Genomic DNA, 15,451 nt, shown 5'->3' with positions numbered 1-15,451 from the left:
TGTGAAGGATTAATTTTAAGTGATGACGATGCCATTAATAATGCACGGGTGTTCAAACAAATCTGTGGCACCAGATGGAGTGAATGTGTGTCCTCAAAGGCCCTCACAAATCTGCGTGAGGCAAAACGGAATGTTCCACAACTTCTGCCTTTGACCGAAGATGTGAAAATGATGCATGAGTAGCTTGAGGTCCAAAGACAACTCAAAGAAGACACAAGTAGGAAACATTGGGGAGAACTTGCAAAAGTTACACTTTGCGAAATTATCCTTCTCGACCGGAGAAGAGAAGGGTTAGTTTCTAAGATACCACTTACTGTGTTTACTTTGAGAGATACATTGTCGACACATCTGGATGTGGAGCTGGCTTAGTCTGACCTTGAGCGGAAACTGTGTCGGCACTTCCAGAGAATTGAAACACAAGGTAAACGAGGGCGAAAGGTTCCCATTTTCCTGACACCTGAAGTGCAGACATCCATGATGTTACTTGCAAAAAATCTTTAGGTCAACAAATGTTTTGTTCAATGCCTTCCCAAAAATGTAGACAATTGGTGTCATACATGTCAGTTGATATTCATGTTGACACAGAAAATCATTGTAAATTCAGAACAATACTTGTGAATTTCTCCACTGTGAGTCTAATAAAGGGTAATCTAATGTGATCTAATCTAATCTTGCACAAGGAGAGTGGGTGGAGGGACAAGCAGTCACTGATGCTGAGACAGCAACGTACCCACCCGAAATCCAATTATGTGTTTGCTGTCGGGTATATTACAGACAGTATACATATGTTGTGTTTTATTTATATTTACAATAAATAAATAATAATAATAATAAATTACAATTTAAGCGCCTTTCAAAGCTCTCAAGGACACTTTACAGTCACAGACAAGCATAGGTACTGTCATGATCTGGTTGGTGACCAACGGGAGGCGCTGTCGGCCCCGCCTGCACCTACACAGGTGCTGGTCGTTTCCAATCAGTGACACTCAAAAGGATCCCCTAGCAAAACGTGACAGAATTACCCGACCAACCATCGGATCCCGGAGGTAAAACGGACCCGTCTCATTTCCACCTTGTGCCTGACAATGCTACGTCCACGTTAGCCCACGCCTCGTCGAGTTTGAATTGCGTCACTCGACGAGCCGTAACGTCCATGTCAACGTCCGGCCCAGACCTCCTTCCAGGTGGCCGTCCAGGGTGACACTGGGTGTCTGGCAGTGCACGCCCACGCCCAGCCACGCTGTCGTCGTGCATGTTGAATTGAGTCGCATCCACGACAAGCCGTGCAACGTTGTCAACGTCAGTCTGAGACCACATTCACCGCTGGATCCCGGTGCGGCTCAGGACTGGTCTCGTTTCCCTGGTGCCGGGCAGTTCACGCCCACGTCGGCGTCCGGCCGAGACCTGTTCCATACGGACGTCCGGGGTGCCACTCTGCGCCTGGCAGAGCAACGTCCATGCCGCGCCATGCGTCATCGCGTGAACGTGCGAGAGGGATCGCACTCACGGCCACGACGAGCCGTGCCGCGTCTTCGTCCACCCCAGGCTGAGTCCCGTTCCCCTCAGGCCGCCGCCCATCATATGCTGGAGAGGCAACGGGTGCCATCTCCACCATCGTTTCCGGGCGAGTTGGAACTTTCGGGAGACTGTTTGGACTTCTGGAAGCAGTCCCTTGAAGGGGGGGTACTGTCATGATGTTTGGCGACCAACGGGGGGCGCTGTCGGCCCCACCTGCACCTACACAGGTGCTGGTCGTTTCCAATCAGTGACACTCAAAAGGACCCCCGGCACGACCATTCGGTGTCGGGTAATTGTTGAATGTCATTGTTGTTTGATGCACTGTTGTATGCATTGTGCATGTTGATGCATGTTATATGCATGTGTGCATGTTTGTTTCATCTTGGCGGACTTTTAATCTTGGTTTTCTTTTGATACTTTGTATTTTTTCTGTTCAGATGATTTTGATGTTTTATATTTTGTTCCTGCTGGTTTTATTTTAATACAATTTGTCAAACACAACCTCCTGCTCCCTCCTACCTGCTTTTTGGGATCCGCACCCGCCATCATCACCTGGCAAAATGTGACAGGTAATATAATAAATAAAATACAACCAAATAGAATGCAATAAATAAAATACAATTATAAATGGAAACAAGAGACCCGTTTTTTTGTGTGCAGGTAGGTCAGACGGGAAGATGCTGCTCGTTAAGAAGGTGCCTGTTCCACCACAGCAAACAAAAGGTAAACTGTTTTCTCTTGGTTCATGACTGAGTTATCATCTGACAAGCAACAGTGGTAGGGGTAGGGGTATTGTATGGGTAGGGGAAATATGATACGTTATTTTTGTTTTTGATTACCATAATGTATTGTTATCCTACAAAAAAAATGCTATATACATCTTCCTCCTCATGACATTCTATGGGATATTTAGTATTAAACAACTTCAAGTTAACGTCCAGGGTGTATAGAAATCGGAATGGAATCTTTAAAATCATGTTTTCTCAGTAGTAAATAGATAAGCATTTCTTCTTCAAAATGGAACTGTATAGTGCCACTTAGCAGTTTTTTTGACAACGATACTAGTGCAGCGTGTTCTACCGGAAACAAATTCCTTGTGTGTTCTACATACTTGGCAATAAAGATGATTCTGATTCTGATTCTGATTCATGTAATGTAAGGAAGAAGTAAAAATGAAAGTAAAAAAGTGGACAGAAGAAGAAATCCACGCTGTGGAGAAAACTTAGATGGGTTCCATCGGGTCTCTCAAGGTTCCAGGCAAAGACGAATGCATGAACTGCATTAAGGCTTCACCAGAAGAATTGAAAGGGAGAACTTGGAAGGGAGTTAAATATTTCGTGAAGAACCGCATTGATAAATTAATGAGAATGTCCGCAAAACGCAGGTAAGGTTAGGTTCGAAACTAAGGAAAGGTTAGGTTTGGCAGCTGGAACAATGCATTGTTTTTATGTATGTTATATGTGTCATGTGCACATTTCAATACAACACAGAGACAATAGCTTTTATTTCAACATATTGAGTGTTTTTTTTAATTGAATATTTGGCGACTGAACTTCTGGACACACCAATTTTGTCCAGCACTTTTATTTCAATCTTGAACGTTTTTCCCGCAGTTGTTAATATGAAAGCAATTTGTATTTATTTTCTGACCACAATGTCTTGAATGTTTGAAATTTCAGGTTGATGTATTTCAATTATTAAAAAGATCGGAGACCGCCATTGAAATTGGTACGTGAGCAGTGTTAATTTACTTGATTCTCTTCAATCCATTTTATAATTCACTCATGTTATTTGTTACTTAGTTTTTTTTAGTTCTTTTGACTTCAAGACGGCGCCGCGAGAGTGGCTGCCTTTCCAGCAGCTTCTGTATTTTGCTTTTCTATTTTCATTTCTTTCATAACTTTGCTGCTGTGAAATGTAAATTTCTCCACTGTGAGACTAATGAAGGCAAATCCAATCCAATCCAATAAATATGCAAGAAAAAGTTATGTTTGTTCTAGCAATTTAGAGTGAAAATTGAGAAAATTAAAACATTGTCATTTAGGTCCGATCTGCACAGGTTGTTTGTCAATATGTAATTAAAAGACAAGTGATATTTTCCATAGATTAAACATACAAAATTTTGCTGGCAGCACCAATGGGATGTAATTCATAGATAAATAATAGCACATTGAAAAGTCCAATACTGGATGCAGTCAAACTTTTGCTTGTGACAGAACCTGGCACACCTACATCTGGCTTGATTATTTTGTCGGATATCGTGTCAGAAAATGGGAGCGGGCTGGACCCAGTTGTGCATGTGAACAAAATACTTCACAATTTATGTGTTCAAAATTTAGAATTGTCAAAAAAATATACGATCATGGCTCCTGCAAAACACAATTGTTGACCTTACAGGCTCTAAATATTGTCTCTTGAAAAAAAATAAGCGGCACCTGCTGGTAGTTTTGGTTTGACATGATTCGTTAAGTCCCCTCGGAGTTGCGAAAAACCTGGAAAAATTAAATCAAGAAGTATGCCATTTTAAAGTGATTTCTGCGTAAGCACAGGCTAAAAAAAATTGGGTCCTAAAATCAATTTTCTATGAGTTTCATAAATATGTTTCTTTCATGTTCGAAATTGGGTTCCCACGGATAAAAACTTTTGCACACCATGTCCTCACCATGTAGCAAAAACGTGTATGTGTGTGTGTGTGTGTGTGTGTGTGTGTGTGTGTGTGTGTGTGTGTGTGTGTGTGTGTGTGTGTGAGTGCGTGCATGCGTGTGCATGTGTCAGTTCAGTGATACTGGGCCTTATCAGACTGTGGTGGAGTTTCCTTTTGGACAGGAAGTGACCTTCCCTTGCTTCCTGCCGTACCCTTCTGAGTGTGTGTGTGGGGGGGTTTGTGTGTGTGTGTGTGTGTGTGTGTGTGTGTGTGCGCGCATGTGTGTAACCCAATAATACGGTGACAAAACACTCACTGAGCTGCAGAGGGGCAAAAAAGAAGGATTTGGAGATGTCGCAGTAACCACAGGGAAAAAAAGTATCCAAATTTGAGCAATTGCAAAATTGAATAGAGTAGTGGCTGAACTGCTGTGATGGATTATGAACCCAAGAAATCCAAAAAGGTAAATGCCTATTTTATGATGATGATGATGATGATCATTATTCTTATTTTTTGTCAGCCCTTACATTTTCTCCTCGGGCATTTGTGTCAGAGATTTGTATTATTCTCCGTGATACTAACATCTGTCGATTCAGATATTTTGTATTATTCTCCGTGATACTGACGTCTGTCGATTCAGATATTTTGTAGATCAACTCATTGGCAAATAGAATAGGCGTGGTTCCTGAAAATTGTCGCTGGGTTGCCACATATATTGTTGTCCTCCTCACTTTCTTCCGCTGGCCCAAGAAGTGATCTAGCAAAATGTCTCGATTCCAACTCCCGATCGCATGTGAACTGGCCAGCGCATTTGGGAGCTGTTTGTCACACAAATTAAAATTCTGATGGTTTTCTCCTCGGAAAAAATCTTTCAATTCAAATAAGTTCAGGCCTTTGAAAAAAGGTCCCGTTCCGAATTCTCAAGGATTTCAAAGAATGCTTGCCAGTCACAGCATTAGTTGTCGTGGCCCAACCACCTCCAATATTATTTCCCTCTCGCCCAGGGCTTGGTGTCTCCTATCAAGCGTCTGGTGTGGTCCAAAGCCAGTCGCAGGCCGGCGGAGCGCGGCGGCGTCGACCGGCGTCCGCTGCACACCGTCCCACTCTACCCTCCCGATTTCCTCATCCACCCCGAAAGACTCATCTTCGACTATGTGGAGAAGGAGGTCAAGGTAGGAGCCTGCGCTCGGTCCAATGTGGCCGTTTGGACCCGAAGGTCAGCAAAAGTCGACTCTTTCAAGTGGTTTGGGCGTAGAAATGATGTTAATGTCGTGCCGTGGATATGTGGCCCGCTCTTCTCATGACGCCCCATCAGTTTCTAGGTCACCTGACCTGGGTCTCGGTTTCTCTCAACCCATCTAGTCGAGATGAACTGCTGCAACTACTGGACACAGCCATGGTGAGTTTCCCTCCGATCAAAACTTTTTGCCAAATATCTTGAACCGTTGGAAAAGCCTCTCCAAAAAATAAACATAGTCTTTGCATCGACCATTCAAAGTGACTCGGGTTGAGTACAACTTGCGTCCGGATGTCTTTGTTATTGTTGGTGGTTGCCACAGGAAACTTTCAGGAACATTCGGATAAATGTGTGATTATAAAATGGGAACAAATGTATTTGCATTCGAATTGATGAAATGTGCGCTTCTCTCGGATTCAGCAATACCGTACATCAAGCACGGTGACAGAAACCCGGGAAAAAATGAAATCAGCGGATTGAAGTAGGAGAGCGGCAATGCACGATGGCCAGCTTCACTTGAGGCACGCTTTGTCCATTCATATATTCATCTGTGCCATCCCTAGAGTGGAAATGGATGAAGCATCTCAATAGTCATTATTGTGCCGGATAACCACTCGGCAATCGCTCTAGGTTGGTTTGCATGCCGCAACGGAAAACACTCCCCGATTGCTTAGAAAGTACCGGAAAGCGAGGCCAAGTTAGGCACCACTAAAGTCACCCTGTAAAATAGGACTTGCCTCGACGAGTGTTTGACATTTGAGAATTTGGTGACCGGTGGCCACATTGGTTAGCAGCAGCTGCGAGTTCTCCCATCCAAGACCAGTGTGGAGCAGGACTGCATCCTGAGTCTGTCCGCTCGCTGCCTGCTGTTGACATGGAGGGACAACGAGAAGCTGCTGATGAAGATTCCCACGCACGAACTCGCCGCTGCGTCCTACCTGAGAGACGACGCGCTGCACCTGCTGGTCCTCAAGACAGGTGGGCTCACGATCCAGAACATGAGGAGCATTTGTCCACGAAGGACACCTTTGGCTTTTCATATCACAGACGAACTGAGAGGGAAAAGGGGGGCCTGGGGGCAATGTCCCGATGACAGTATCCAGCGGAAATGGCTGACGTAACTCAAAACCTCATTGTTTGGGTGTTGGGTATCTCTCGCACCCAATTGTCATTCGCCTGCAGGTCTCAATGTGGACACCGTGGTCGCCGGCGACAACAGCCTGGATCGGAAGAAGCCACCGGACATGGACGGGCGACGCCAAACACTGAGCTGCGATGCCGACCCGCCACCTTCAGGCGGGACGATGGAGCGCCGGCACACCATTTGCGGCGTGGACTGGAGGCCCTCGCTGTCCAGAAGCAGCCACGACAAGAGCCACAACCCGGAGCGAGGAGGAGGAGGAACTGGCGACGGGGGCAGTTTAGAAAGGAAGTGGGTGGGGGGCAGCTGGGAGAGGAGACAAGCTGCCCGCAAGACGGGCGGCAGCTGGGAGGGCCGCCGCCCCCGGCCAGCCGGCGGGTTGCCGCCCGGAGGCGGTGGAAGCTGGGAACGGCGGCACGGGGCAGGGGGGGCGGGAAGCTGGGAACGGCGAGGAGGAGGAGGGGGCGGTGCCGGAAGCTGGGAGCGGCGGCAGCAGGCCTGCACAGGGAGCTGGGAGAGGGGAAAAAGCTATGGAAGCTGGGAGAGGAGGAACCACAACCCGCTGGAGCCCACTCCCTGCCCCGACGCTTACTGCAACCTCGTCATCCTGGCCGTCCACAACCAGGTGGGTTGGCGCCCCTCCGTTGCAGTTCCTTCACAACAACAAGCTCTCCTCTGTACGGTGCCAGTTGAAAAGCGCAAAAGTGTTGATTGCATAACAAATTTTCATTTAGTGGGAGTTTGTTTTCAGAAAATAAGACTAAAAATCTCTCTCCATGAGTCGTCACCTTACCGTGGTGGAGGGGTTGGTGTGTCCCAATGATCCTAGGAGCTAGGTTGTCTGGGGCTTTATGCCCCTGGTAGGGTCACCCATGGCAAACAGGTCCTGGGTGAGGGACCAGACAAAGAAGACCCCGTATGAAGAGAAAGACAAATGGATCTGGTTTTCCCTTGCCCGGACGCAGGTCACCGGCCTGGAGATGGGGCTCGTTGTCGAGCGCCTGGTGGCTGGGCGTTGCCGAGCGCCTGGTGGCCGGGCCTACACCCATGGGGCCCAGTCGGGCTCAGCCCGAAGAGGAAACGTGGGTCCCTCTTCTCAAGGGCTCACCACGCATGGGAGGGGCCAGAGGGGTCGGGTGCATTGTGAGCTGGGCAGCAGCCAAAGTCGGGGACCCTGGCGGTCCGACCCTCGACTGCAGAAGGTTGGGACGTGGAATGTCACCTATCTTACAGACCCAAACGTGTTGTGAGGGTTTGTTGGGAACGTCTGGCTGAATCACCTGTCAGAAAGAGTTTCAACTCCCACCTCCGGTAGAACTATACACATGTCCCGGGGGAGGTGGGGGACATTGAGTCCGAATGGACCATGTTCCGTACCTCCCTTGCTGAGGCGGCAAATCAGAGTTGTGGCCGTAAGGTGGTTGGTGCCTGTCGTGGCGGCAACCCCCGTACTCGCTGGTGGACACCAGTAGTAAGGGATGCCGTAAAGTTGAAGAAGGAGTCCTACCGGGCCTATATAGCCTGTGGGACTCCTGAGACAGCTGACAGGTATTGATTAGCCAAGCGGAATGCAGCCTCGGTGGTCGCCGAGGCAAAAACATGGGCATGGGAAGAGTTCGGTGAGGCCATGGAAGCCGACTTCCGGACCGCTTCGAGGAAATTCTGGTCCACCATCCGCCGTCTCAGCAGGGGAAAGCAGTGCACCACTAACACTGTGTACAGTGAGAGTGGGGCGCTGCTCACCTCGACTCGAGACGTCGTGAACCGGCAGAGTACTTCGAAGACCTCCTCAACTCCACCAACACGCCTTCCTTGGAGGAAGTAGTGTCTGGAGACTCCGAGGTGGGCTCTCCGATCCTTGTGACTGAAGTCACCGGTGGTTAAAAAGCTCCTCTGTGGCAAGGCCCCGGGGGTGGATGAGATCCGACCGGAGTTCCTAAAGTCTCTGGATGTTGTGGGGCTGTCATGGCTGACACGCCTCTGCAACATTGCGTGGTCATCTGGGAGAGTGCCTCTGGATTGGCAGACCGGGGTGGTGGTCCCCCTTTTTAAAAAGGGGGACCGGAGAGTGTGTTCCAACTACAGAGGGATCACACTCCTCAGCCTCCCTGGAAAGGTCTATTGAGGGGTCATAGAGGGGCGGGTCCGTCGGAAAGTCAAGCCTCAGATTGAGGAGGAACAGTGTGGTTTTCGTCCCGGCCGCGGAACAGTGGACCAGCTCTACACCCTTAGCAGGGTCCTCGAGGGTGCATGGGAATTCGCCCAACCAGTCTACATGTGCTTTGTGGATTTGGAGTAAGCGTTTGACCGTGTCCCTCGTGAAGTTCTGTGGGGGGTGTTTCGGGAATATGGGGTACAGGACCACCTGATACAGGCCGTTCGGTCCCTATACGACCGATGTCAGAGTCTGGTTCGCATTGCCGGCAATAAGTCGGAATCGTTTCCAGTGAGGGTTGGGCTCCGCCAAGGCTGCCCTTCATGCAACCTTTATGGACAGGATTTCTAGGCGCAGCCGAAGCGTTGAAGGTTTCCGTTTTGATGGCCTCAGTATAGCATCTCTGCTTCTTGCAGATGATGTGGTACTGTTGGGGCCTTCAAGTGGAGCTCTCCAACTCTTGCTTGAGCGTTTCGCAGCCGAATGTGAAGCGGTTGGGATGAGAATCAGCACCTCCAAATCTGAGACAATGGTTCTCAGTCGGAAAAGGGTGGAGTGCCCTCTCCGGGTCGGGGAGATTTTGCCTCAAGTGGAGGAGTTTAAGTATTGGGGTGTCTTGTTCACGAATGAGGGTGTAAGGGAGCGAGAGGTCGAAAGGCGGAACGGTGCGGCGTCTGCTGTGATGCGGACTTTGTACCAATCTGTCGTGGTGAAGAAGGAGCTGAGCCACAAAGCAAAGCTCTCAATCTACCGGTCGATCTACGTCCCAACCCTCATCTATGGTCATGAGCTATGGGTTGTGTCCGAAAGAACGAGATCCCGGATGCAAGCGGCCGAAATGAGCTTTCTCCGTCGGGTGTCCGGGCTCTCCCTTAGAGATAAGGTGAGAAGCTCGCTCATCCGGGAGAGGCTCAAAGTCGAGCCGCTTCTCCTCCACATCGAGAGGAGGCAGATGAGGTGGCTCGGGCATGTGATTAGGATGCCACCGGGACGCCTCCCTCGTGACGTGTTCCGAGCATGCCCCACTGGCAGGAGACCCCAGGGACGACCCAGAACACGCTGGAGAGACTATGTCTCCCAGCTGGCATGGGAACGCCTCGGGATCCGCCAGGACGAGCTAGAAGAAGTGGCTGGGGAGAGGGAAGTCTGAGCTTCCCTACTGAAGCTGCTGCCGCCGCGACTCGACCCCGGGTAAGTGGCAGAAGATGGATAGATGGATGGAAGAATCAAAATCATCTTTATTGACCAAGTGTGTAGACACACACAAAGAATTTGCGTCCGGTAGAAAATGTCGCGGTTTGCAAGGTGGTGATGGTCGTGGATCCCCAATAAGCAGGCAGGAAGGAGCAGCAGGTTGTATTTGACAAATTGTATTAAAATAAAGTCAGCAGGAACAAAATCTAAAACATCAAAGTCATCCGTACAGAAAAGTACAAAGTATCAAAGAAAACCATGAGTAAAAATCTGCCAAGATGAAGCAAACCTGACAGGGTGAAGCAAACACATTCAATGACCGGACAACAGATGATCGTGCTGAGAGTCCTTTTAACTGTCACTGATGAGGACGACCAACACCCGTTGGTCGCCAACCAAATCGCGACAGAAAACGCTGCACTAATATCATCATAAACGAGGACATGACGAATAAGTATGGTAGGAGATTCCGTAATGTAAATGTGACCTCTCAAGAACAACTGTGAGACAGTGTATCAAGCGGAGATAAAGTGATTAGTGGTAGAATAAAATATGATTACAGTGGGGGCAGAAAATGGTCAGTAACAGTGGTTAAAGTGAGTACAGAGCTGGAGCTACAATGACAAAACGCGATGGTGTTCCAAAAGGCTGTGCAAAAATGCAAAGAGCCCCTACACAGATTTGGGTTACAGAGAGTTAAAGGACAACTGACGCCATTTTTTGGTTTCCTAACTGACATCAGAAAAACGTTTTAGAGCATCCAAAATACCCAAAACACGCAGGCTGATATTTTTAGTGAAATGCAAAACACCAATAAAATGAGTTAAAGTGTCCCAAAACTACTTCAAAATGACCTCGGCGATGCCGAGTTTCAGAAGGTCCCGCCCCCTTGTTCGTGACGTCACGCCAGGACGACTTGCCTTGCAGAGAATCAAAACAATGGCTTCAGATTCGGAGAAGATGCTTTCTTGTCCGCAGGCGTCGGTTGTCCTGTAAGTGTCTGCTGGATTTGGTGCGTATCGATCGATAGCGCCTGCCTGAGGTGAGTAGCTAGAAAAGGTGGTGGGAAGGGTGCGGAGGGTCCAGTAGCATTTTCCCTGCCCTTGGTCTAGGTCAGGGGTGGGCAAACTTTTTGACTCGCGGGCCGCATTGGGTTCTAAAATTTGACAGAGGGGCCGGGCCAGGAGCATTTGGAGGGAGTGTTTGGGCCGGAAATACTCTGAACAAGTTATGTCCATAATTTATAAAATCACTTCAAATGACTTCGACTGAGCGTATTTTACAAAGATTCCACAGCATATAGCTATAGTTTACGTTTTTAGACTTGCGCTGAATATTCATGAAGTCTTGTTTTCGAGTTGATGACGATCCCCTTTGACATCACATTTGGACCGCCCCTGACCGAGAAAGCGACACACCATGCATTTTGGGTACTTTGTTTGGTCTGAAAACTTTGTGTTGATCCGTGTCGATGGCGAAATTAAAAGGAAAACGCATAAATAACGCGATGGTGAATCGTTGTGTGTTGCACCAAGACAACTATTTGATATTCGCTGACACAAATTCCCAGCTGACAAATCAGCCCATTTCTAACGGAGCTTGGGCACCATCTTCTGCATTTTCTGGGTGCTACATTACTGTCATTGGCGGCTCGAATTGATATGGGAGGACTCCTTTGATCGATTGCAAATATTTATGCTTTCCTCTTCAGAACTATTTGAATCATATTCATAACTGGATGAGTTGACAAGAAAACATCTTCTCCGAATCTGAAGCCATTGTTTTGATTCTCGAGCAAAGCAAGATGTCTTGGCGTGACGTCACGAACAAGGGGGTGGGACCTTCTGAAACTGACCATTTCCGGATTCATTTTGAAGTCATTTTTATTGGTGTTTTTCATTTAACTAAAAATATCAGCCTGTCTGATTTGGGTATTTTAGATGCTATAAAACGTTTTTCTGATGTCAGTGGGAAACACAAAAAAAATGGTGCCGGTTGTCCTTTAAATGTAGTGTGTACAAACCTCATAGCACAGTAAGAACACTACAACCCAATTTATTAACTGTCTTTCAAATGTGAAAAATATCCCTGATTAGTTAATAAATTTGTCTCAAGGAATATGGCGTTTACATAGTATTTCGCAGATACTTGGAGGAGGATATGGAAATAGATTAAAATAACGTGCACTGTGATTTACCAAGATTGCGTCTGTTTCCATCGAAGGGGCAAAGTTAAAGAAATCAACATTTATTGAAAAATGGAATCACTTTCAACATTCAAAACATATTATTACACAACGAAATATTCAAATATTCAATACATTCTTGATTTAAAAAAACTTTATACTTTGTGACAATGTTTTTTAATGTGATTAGTTGTCTCATTGTGCTTCAAGTTGTGAAAAATGGGGCAGGCAACTTTTCAGTTATCTGCCCTGTTGTTCGCTAACTTTTTGTCATGAGTTTTAGAAACTGTAAATTCGGCGGGCCGGATTAAAAAGCCTAACGGGCCGTATGTGGCCCGCGGGCCGTAGTTTGCCCATGACTGCCCATGCAATGTGCAAGTCTGTTGAAGTCGGATTTTCTCCATTTTTTTGTGACGGCCTTGAACCAAACTATGATGGAAGAACATTCATTTCTGCTTTTTTTTGATCGGGCTATTTGGGAGTGGCCATGACCTTTCCTTTTGAAATTTGTGTGCGTTCAGGACGCGGCAGAGGAGTACTGTTCACTGATCTGCCAGATGTTCCAGATCATTTATGGCCATCAGACCATCGAGTGCGTGGACAGGGCAGGATTTCACCACGCCATGCCGGACCGCTACTGGCTCCAGCAAAGTGAGTTGGTTGCAAAGGGGTTTGCTCAACTTTGTCGGCGGTCACGAGCGACGATCCCCGCCAAGCGTTTGGACAGGCGGCGGGTGGCCTTTTTCCAGCCGGCTCGCAACGAGGCCGCTCGTAACTCTTTGCATGTACGCGACAGGTGACAGCTGCCTGACGGACACTTCGTATGGTTTTGAGCCAGAGTTCAGCTGCTGCAGCTCACAGTCAGTGTCGTTGTTTTGGGGCCAGACAATGTCAGTCGCAGCTTTGCACTTTACTCATCCACGCCTTTGTGCGCTTTGTCATCTGCTTTAGCGATGGATCCCAGAATGCATTTGAACTCTACTACGGCGAGACCTACAGCGAGAGCTCATCGCTTTCGCTGCAAGACTCCAATGGAGGTCGGGCTTTAGCCGATGGCGCCTTCCAAGGCGAGGCCCCCCTGGCCCTCATGCAGGAGTACATGACCACGGTGCTTTTTACTTACTGTCTGCCCCAATAAATTACTCTTTTCCACAACGTTCCATAGCTAATGTTAAAGACTTTTTTTTCAAACGGAGTGACGCACAGTTTTCGAATTTTATTATTATTATTTGTTTGTATTATATGTGTTCCCTGGCTGAGACAGCCGCACTTGAGGTCCTCTTTTCCAAAAGTTACTATCTGGAAAGTTTGAAATGTGAGCCCACTATTGGCAAAACAATCCAATTTCATAGCAGACCAAAGAAAATGGCATTTAAAAACAAGATTTGAGACATCAGAACGAATTTGACTCACGTCCAACAACTTGATGACAAAATCAAACTTATTCAGCAGCAAACTTCAAGTCTGAAGCAGGAATGGCCAAGCCATCAACCCACAGCCTGCGAACCCGTCCCAAATGCGTTCGGTCCCGGGCCGATAACAAGATTGATTGATTGAAATGTGGATCAGCAGTCAAAAAAAGGGACAGGCATCCATGGGCCTAACCGCCTTAGACTGAACGCCATTTTGCTTGGAACAACTGGCAAAGTCGCTTCCCACGGTCCTATTTTGACCTCCGTCAAGCTCTTCTCACGAAAGACGTTCAGTGTCCATCGTGGTCGCAAATTCAATGCAAGCACATTTCAAAAGATGTGATTTCTTGCAAACAATCTCTTGGACAATAGCAACTGCAGAGAATGGGAAATTGCGTGTCGGTCAAATGAACTGAATTTCCAAATTTCTGTCTCTAGCGTTGGCCATCAAATGAAGTGGAAATGAGCCACAAGCTCAGCCATATCGTTTGGCCGGTGCCATTTGCTGATGAAACTCTCTTGTCGCGTGTGCCCGCGTAGCTAAGGAACAAGCTCAGCGCTGTGGAGTTGCAATATTTTGCCGCCTGCTTACGAGAATACCGCTTGGGCTCCGATGTTGGACACTTCTGCTCCGAACTGTTGCAGCTATATGGAGACAACCGCAAGTTTCTGCTTTTGGGTGAGTAGCTGACAGCAAAATCCCGACCCGGGTGGAGAACCCAGGTTTGAAACTCCAGGTTTCCAGCCCAATCGGAGGGAAGCCCTCCGACGTTGAAATCACCGTCAGCCCTTTGACAAAAGGCCTTTGCCTCACAGGGATGCGTCCGTTTATCCCGGACCAGGATGCAGGCGTGTTTGAGAGCTTCCTAGAAAGCATCGGAATCCGGGAAGGGGGAATTTTGACCGACAGCTTCGGACGCATCAAGCGCAGCATGAGCAACACCTCGGCCACTGCTGTGAGAGGGTACAGGAGGCGCGCCCCTCCGTCGTACTCGCGGAAAAATCAAGCTAGCCGCTAACCTTTCTTCCCAAAATTTGCCGCGTGGGAATTCTTCACTCCTCTGCCTCGCTGCCACGATTTGAAGCCTTTTGTGAACTTGCTTTACCTGCAACGTTTTTTGTTTGTTTCTTATTGATCTTTTTTTTAACTCCCAGCAGATATGACAGTTGCTCTCTGACGTCGGGGTCTCAGGAGTTCAACCGCCGTATCAGCGACATCACACACGACATCCAAACCCTGGGCTTCGCCAGTGCACACGCTGATATTGAGGAGGAGGAGGACTACTACCTGTGAAAACCTCAAAAGTCCAAATCGCCCCCAAATCATCCGAGTGGTGCATTCAGTCGCATTGGTGCAGATTTCTGCTGAGAGTCAGTCTGTAGTGGTGAAGGAACTGAGGCGAAAAGGCAAAGTTCTGGATGTACCAGGTCGATCGACGTACTTTCCCTCAACTGTGGTCACGAGCTGTCAGTCGTCACCGAAAAAAACGAGATCCCGAATGCAAGCGGACGGAATGAGGGTGTTGGGCTTTCCTTCTTTTAGCGATAGGATGTGAAGCTCACTCACCCGGGAGGGACGCAAGACTCCTCCTGTTTCTTTTTTTGTTCTCAATGGAGTGAGCATAATTTTTTTTTTATGTGACTTACAAAGTTCCTGTACCGACTTTCTGAAAATGCCTAATTCACAGCTCAATTTTTCGCATATTTTGGACACTAAGTCATGTTTATTGGTGTTTTGCATTTGAATAAAAATATAATGCGTGTTTTGGGTATTTTAGATGCTATCAAACGTTTTCTGATGTCAATTAGGAAACAAAAAAGTGACGTCGGTTGTCCTGTAAGTGGAAAGCATCAATGTTTGCAATCGATTAAAGTCCGTCCGTATCAATTCGAGCCATCAGGACTACAATGCAGTGTCCCAGAAAATGCACAAGATGTGCCCAAGCTCATTGGGAATGGGCTGAT

General features: G+C 47.6%; 1 protein-coding gene across 5 annotated transcripts; it reads left to right on the top strand.

Annotated features, from left to right (window-relative positions):
• Nucleotides 1-4,469: 4,469 nt before the first annotated feature.
• Nucleotides 4,470-15,248, top strand: ccm2l (CCM2 like scaffold protein). 5 transcript variants are annotated; one of them, XM_089005318.1, is made up of 11 exons: nucleotides 4,470-4,625; nucleotides 5,167-5,334; nucleotides 5,478-5,561; nucleotides 6,218-6,377; nucleotides 6,582-7,165; nucleotides 12,596-12,725; nucleotides 12,871-12,934; nucleotides 13,026-13,182; nucleotides 14,027-14,165; nucleotides 14,303-14,450; nucleotides 14,642-15,248. In XM_089005318.1, exons 1-11 carry the CDS (start codon nucleotides 4,596-4,598, stop codon nucleotides 14,778-14,780), a joined length of 1,803 nt encoding a protein of 600 aa, XP_088861444.1. In that variant the 5' UTR covers nucleotides 4,470-4,595; the 3' UTR covers nucleotides 14,781-15,248. The 5 variants fall into 5 exon arrangements, with proteins under 5 accessions (XP_088861444.1, XP_088861437.1, XP_088861427.1 ...); XM_089005311.1 differs by having other exon boundaries at nucleotides 6,194-6,377; nucleotides 14,645-15,248; XM_089005301.1 differs by having other exon boundaries at nucleotides 6,194-6,377.
• The last annotated feature ends 203 nt before the right edge of the window (nucleotides 15,249-15,451 follow it).

The sequence above is a fragment of the Hippocampus bargibanti genome, linkage group LG01 (assembly GCF_051943395.1).
Source record: "Hippocampus bargibanti isolate YZ-2025 linkage group LG01, ASM5194339v1, whole genome shotgun sequence".
Taxonomy (NCBI): Eukaryota; Metazoa; Chordata; class Actinopteri; order Syngnathiformes; family Syngnathidae; genus Hippocampus; species Hippocampus bargibanti.
Note: the sequence above shows the minus strand (reverse complement) of the source record. Positions and strands in the feature narration are given on the sequence as shown.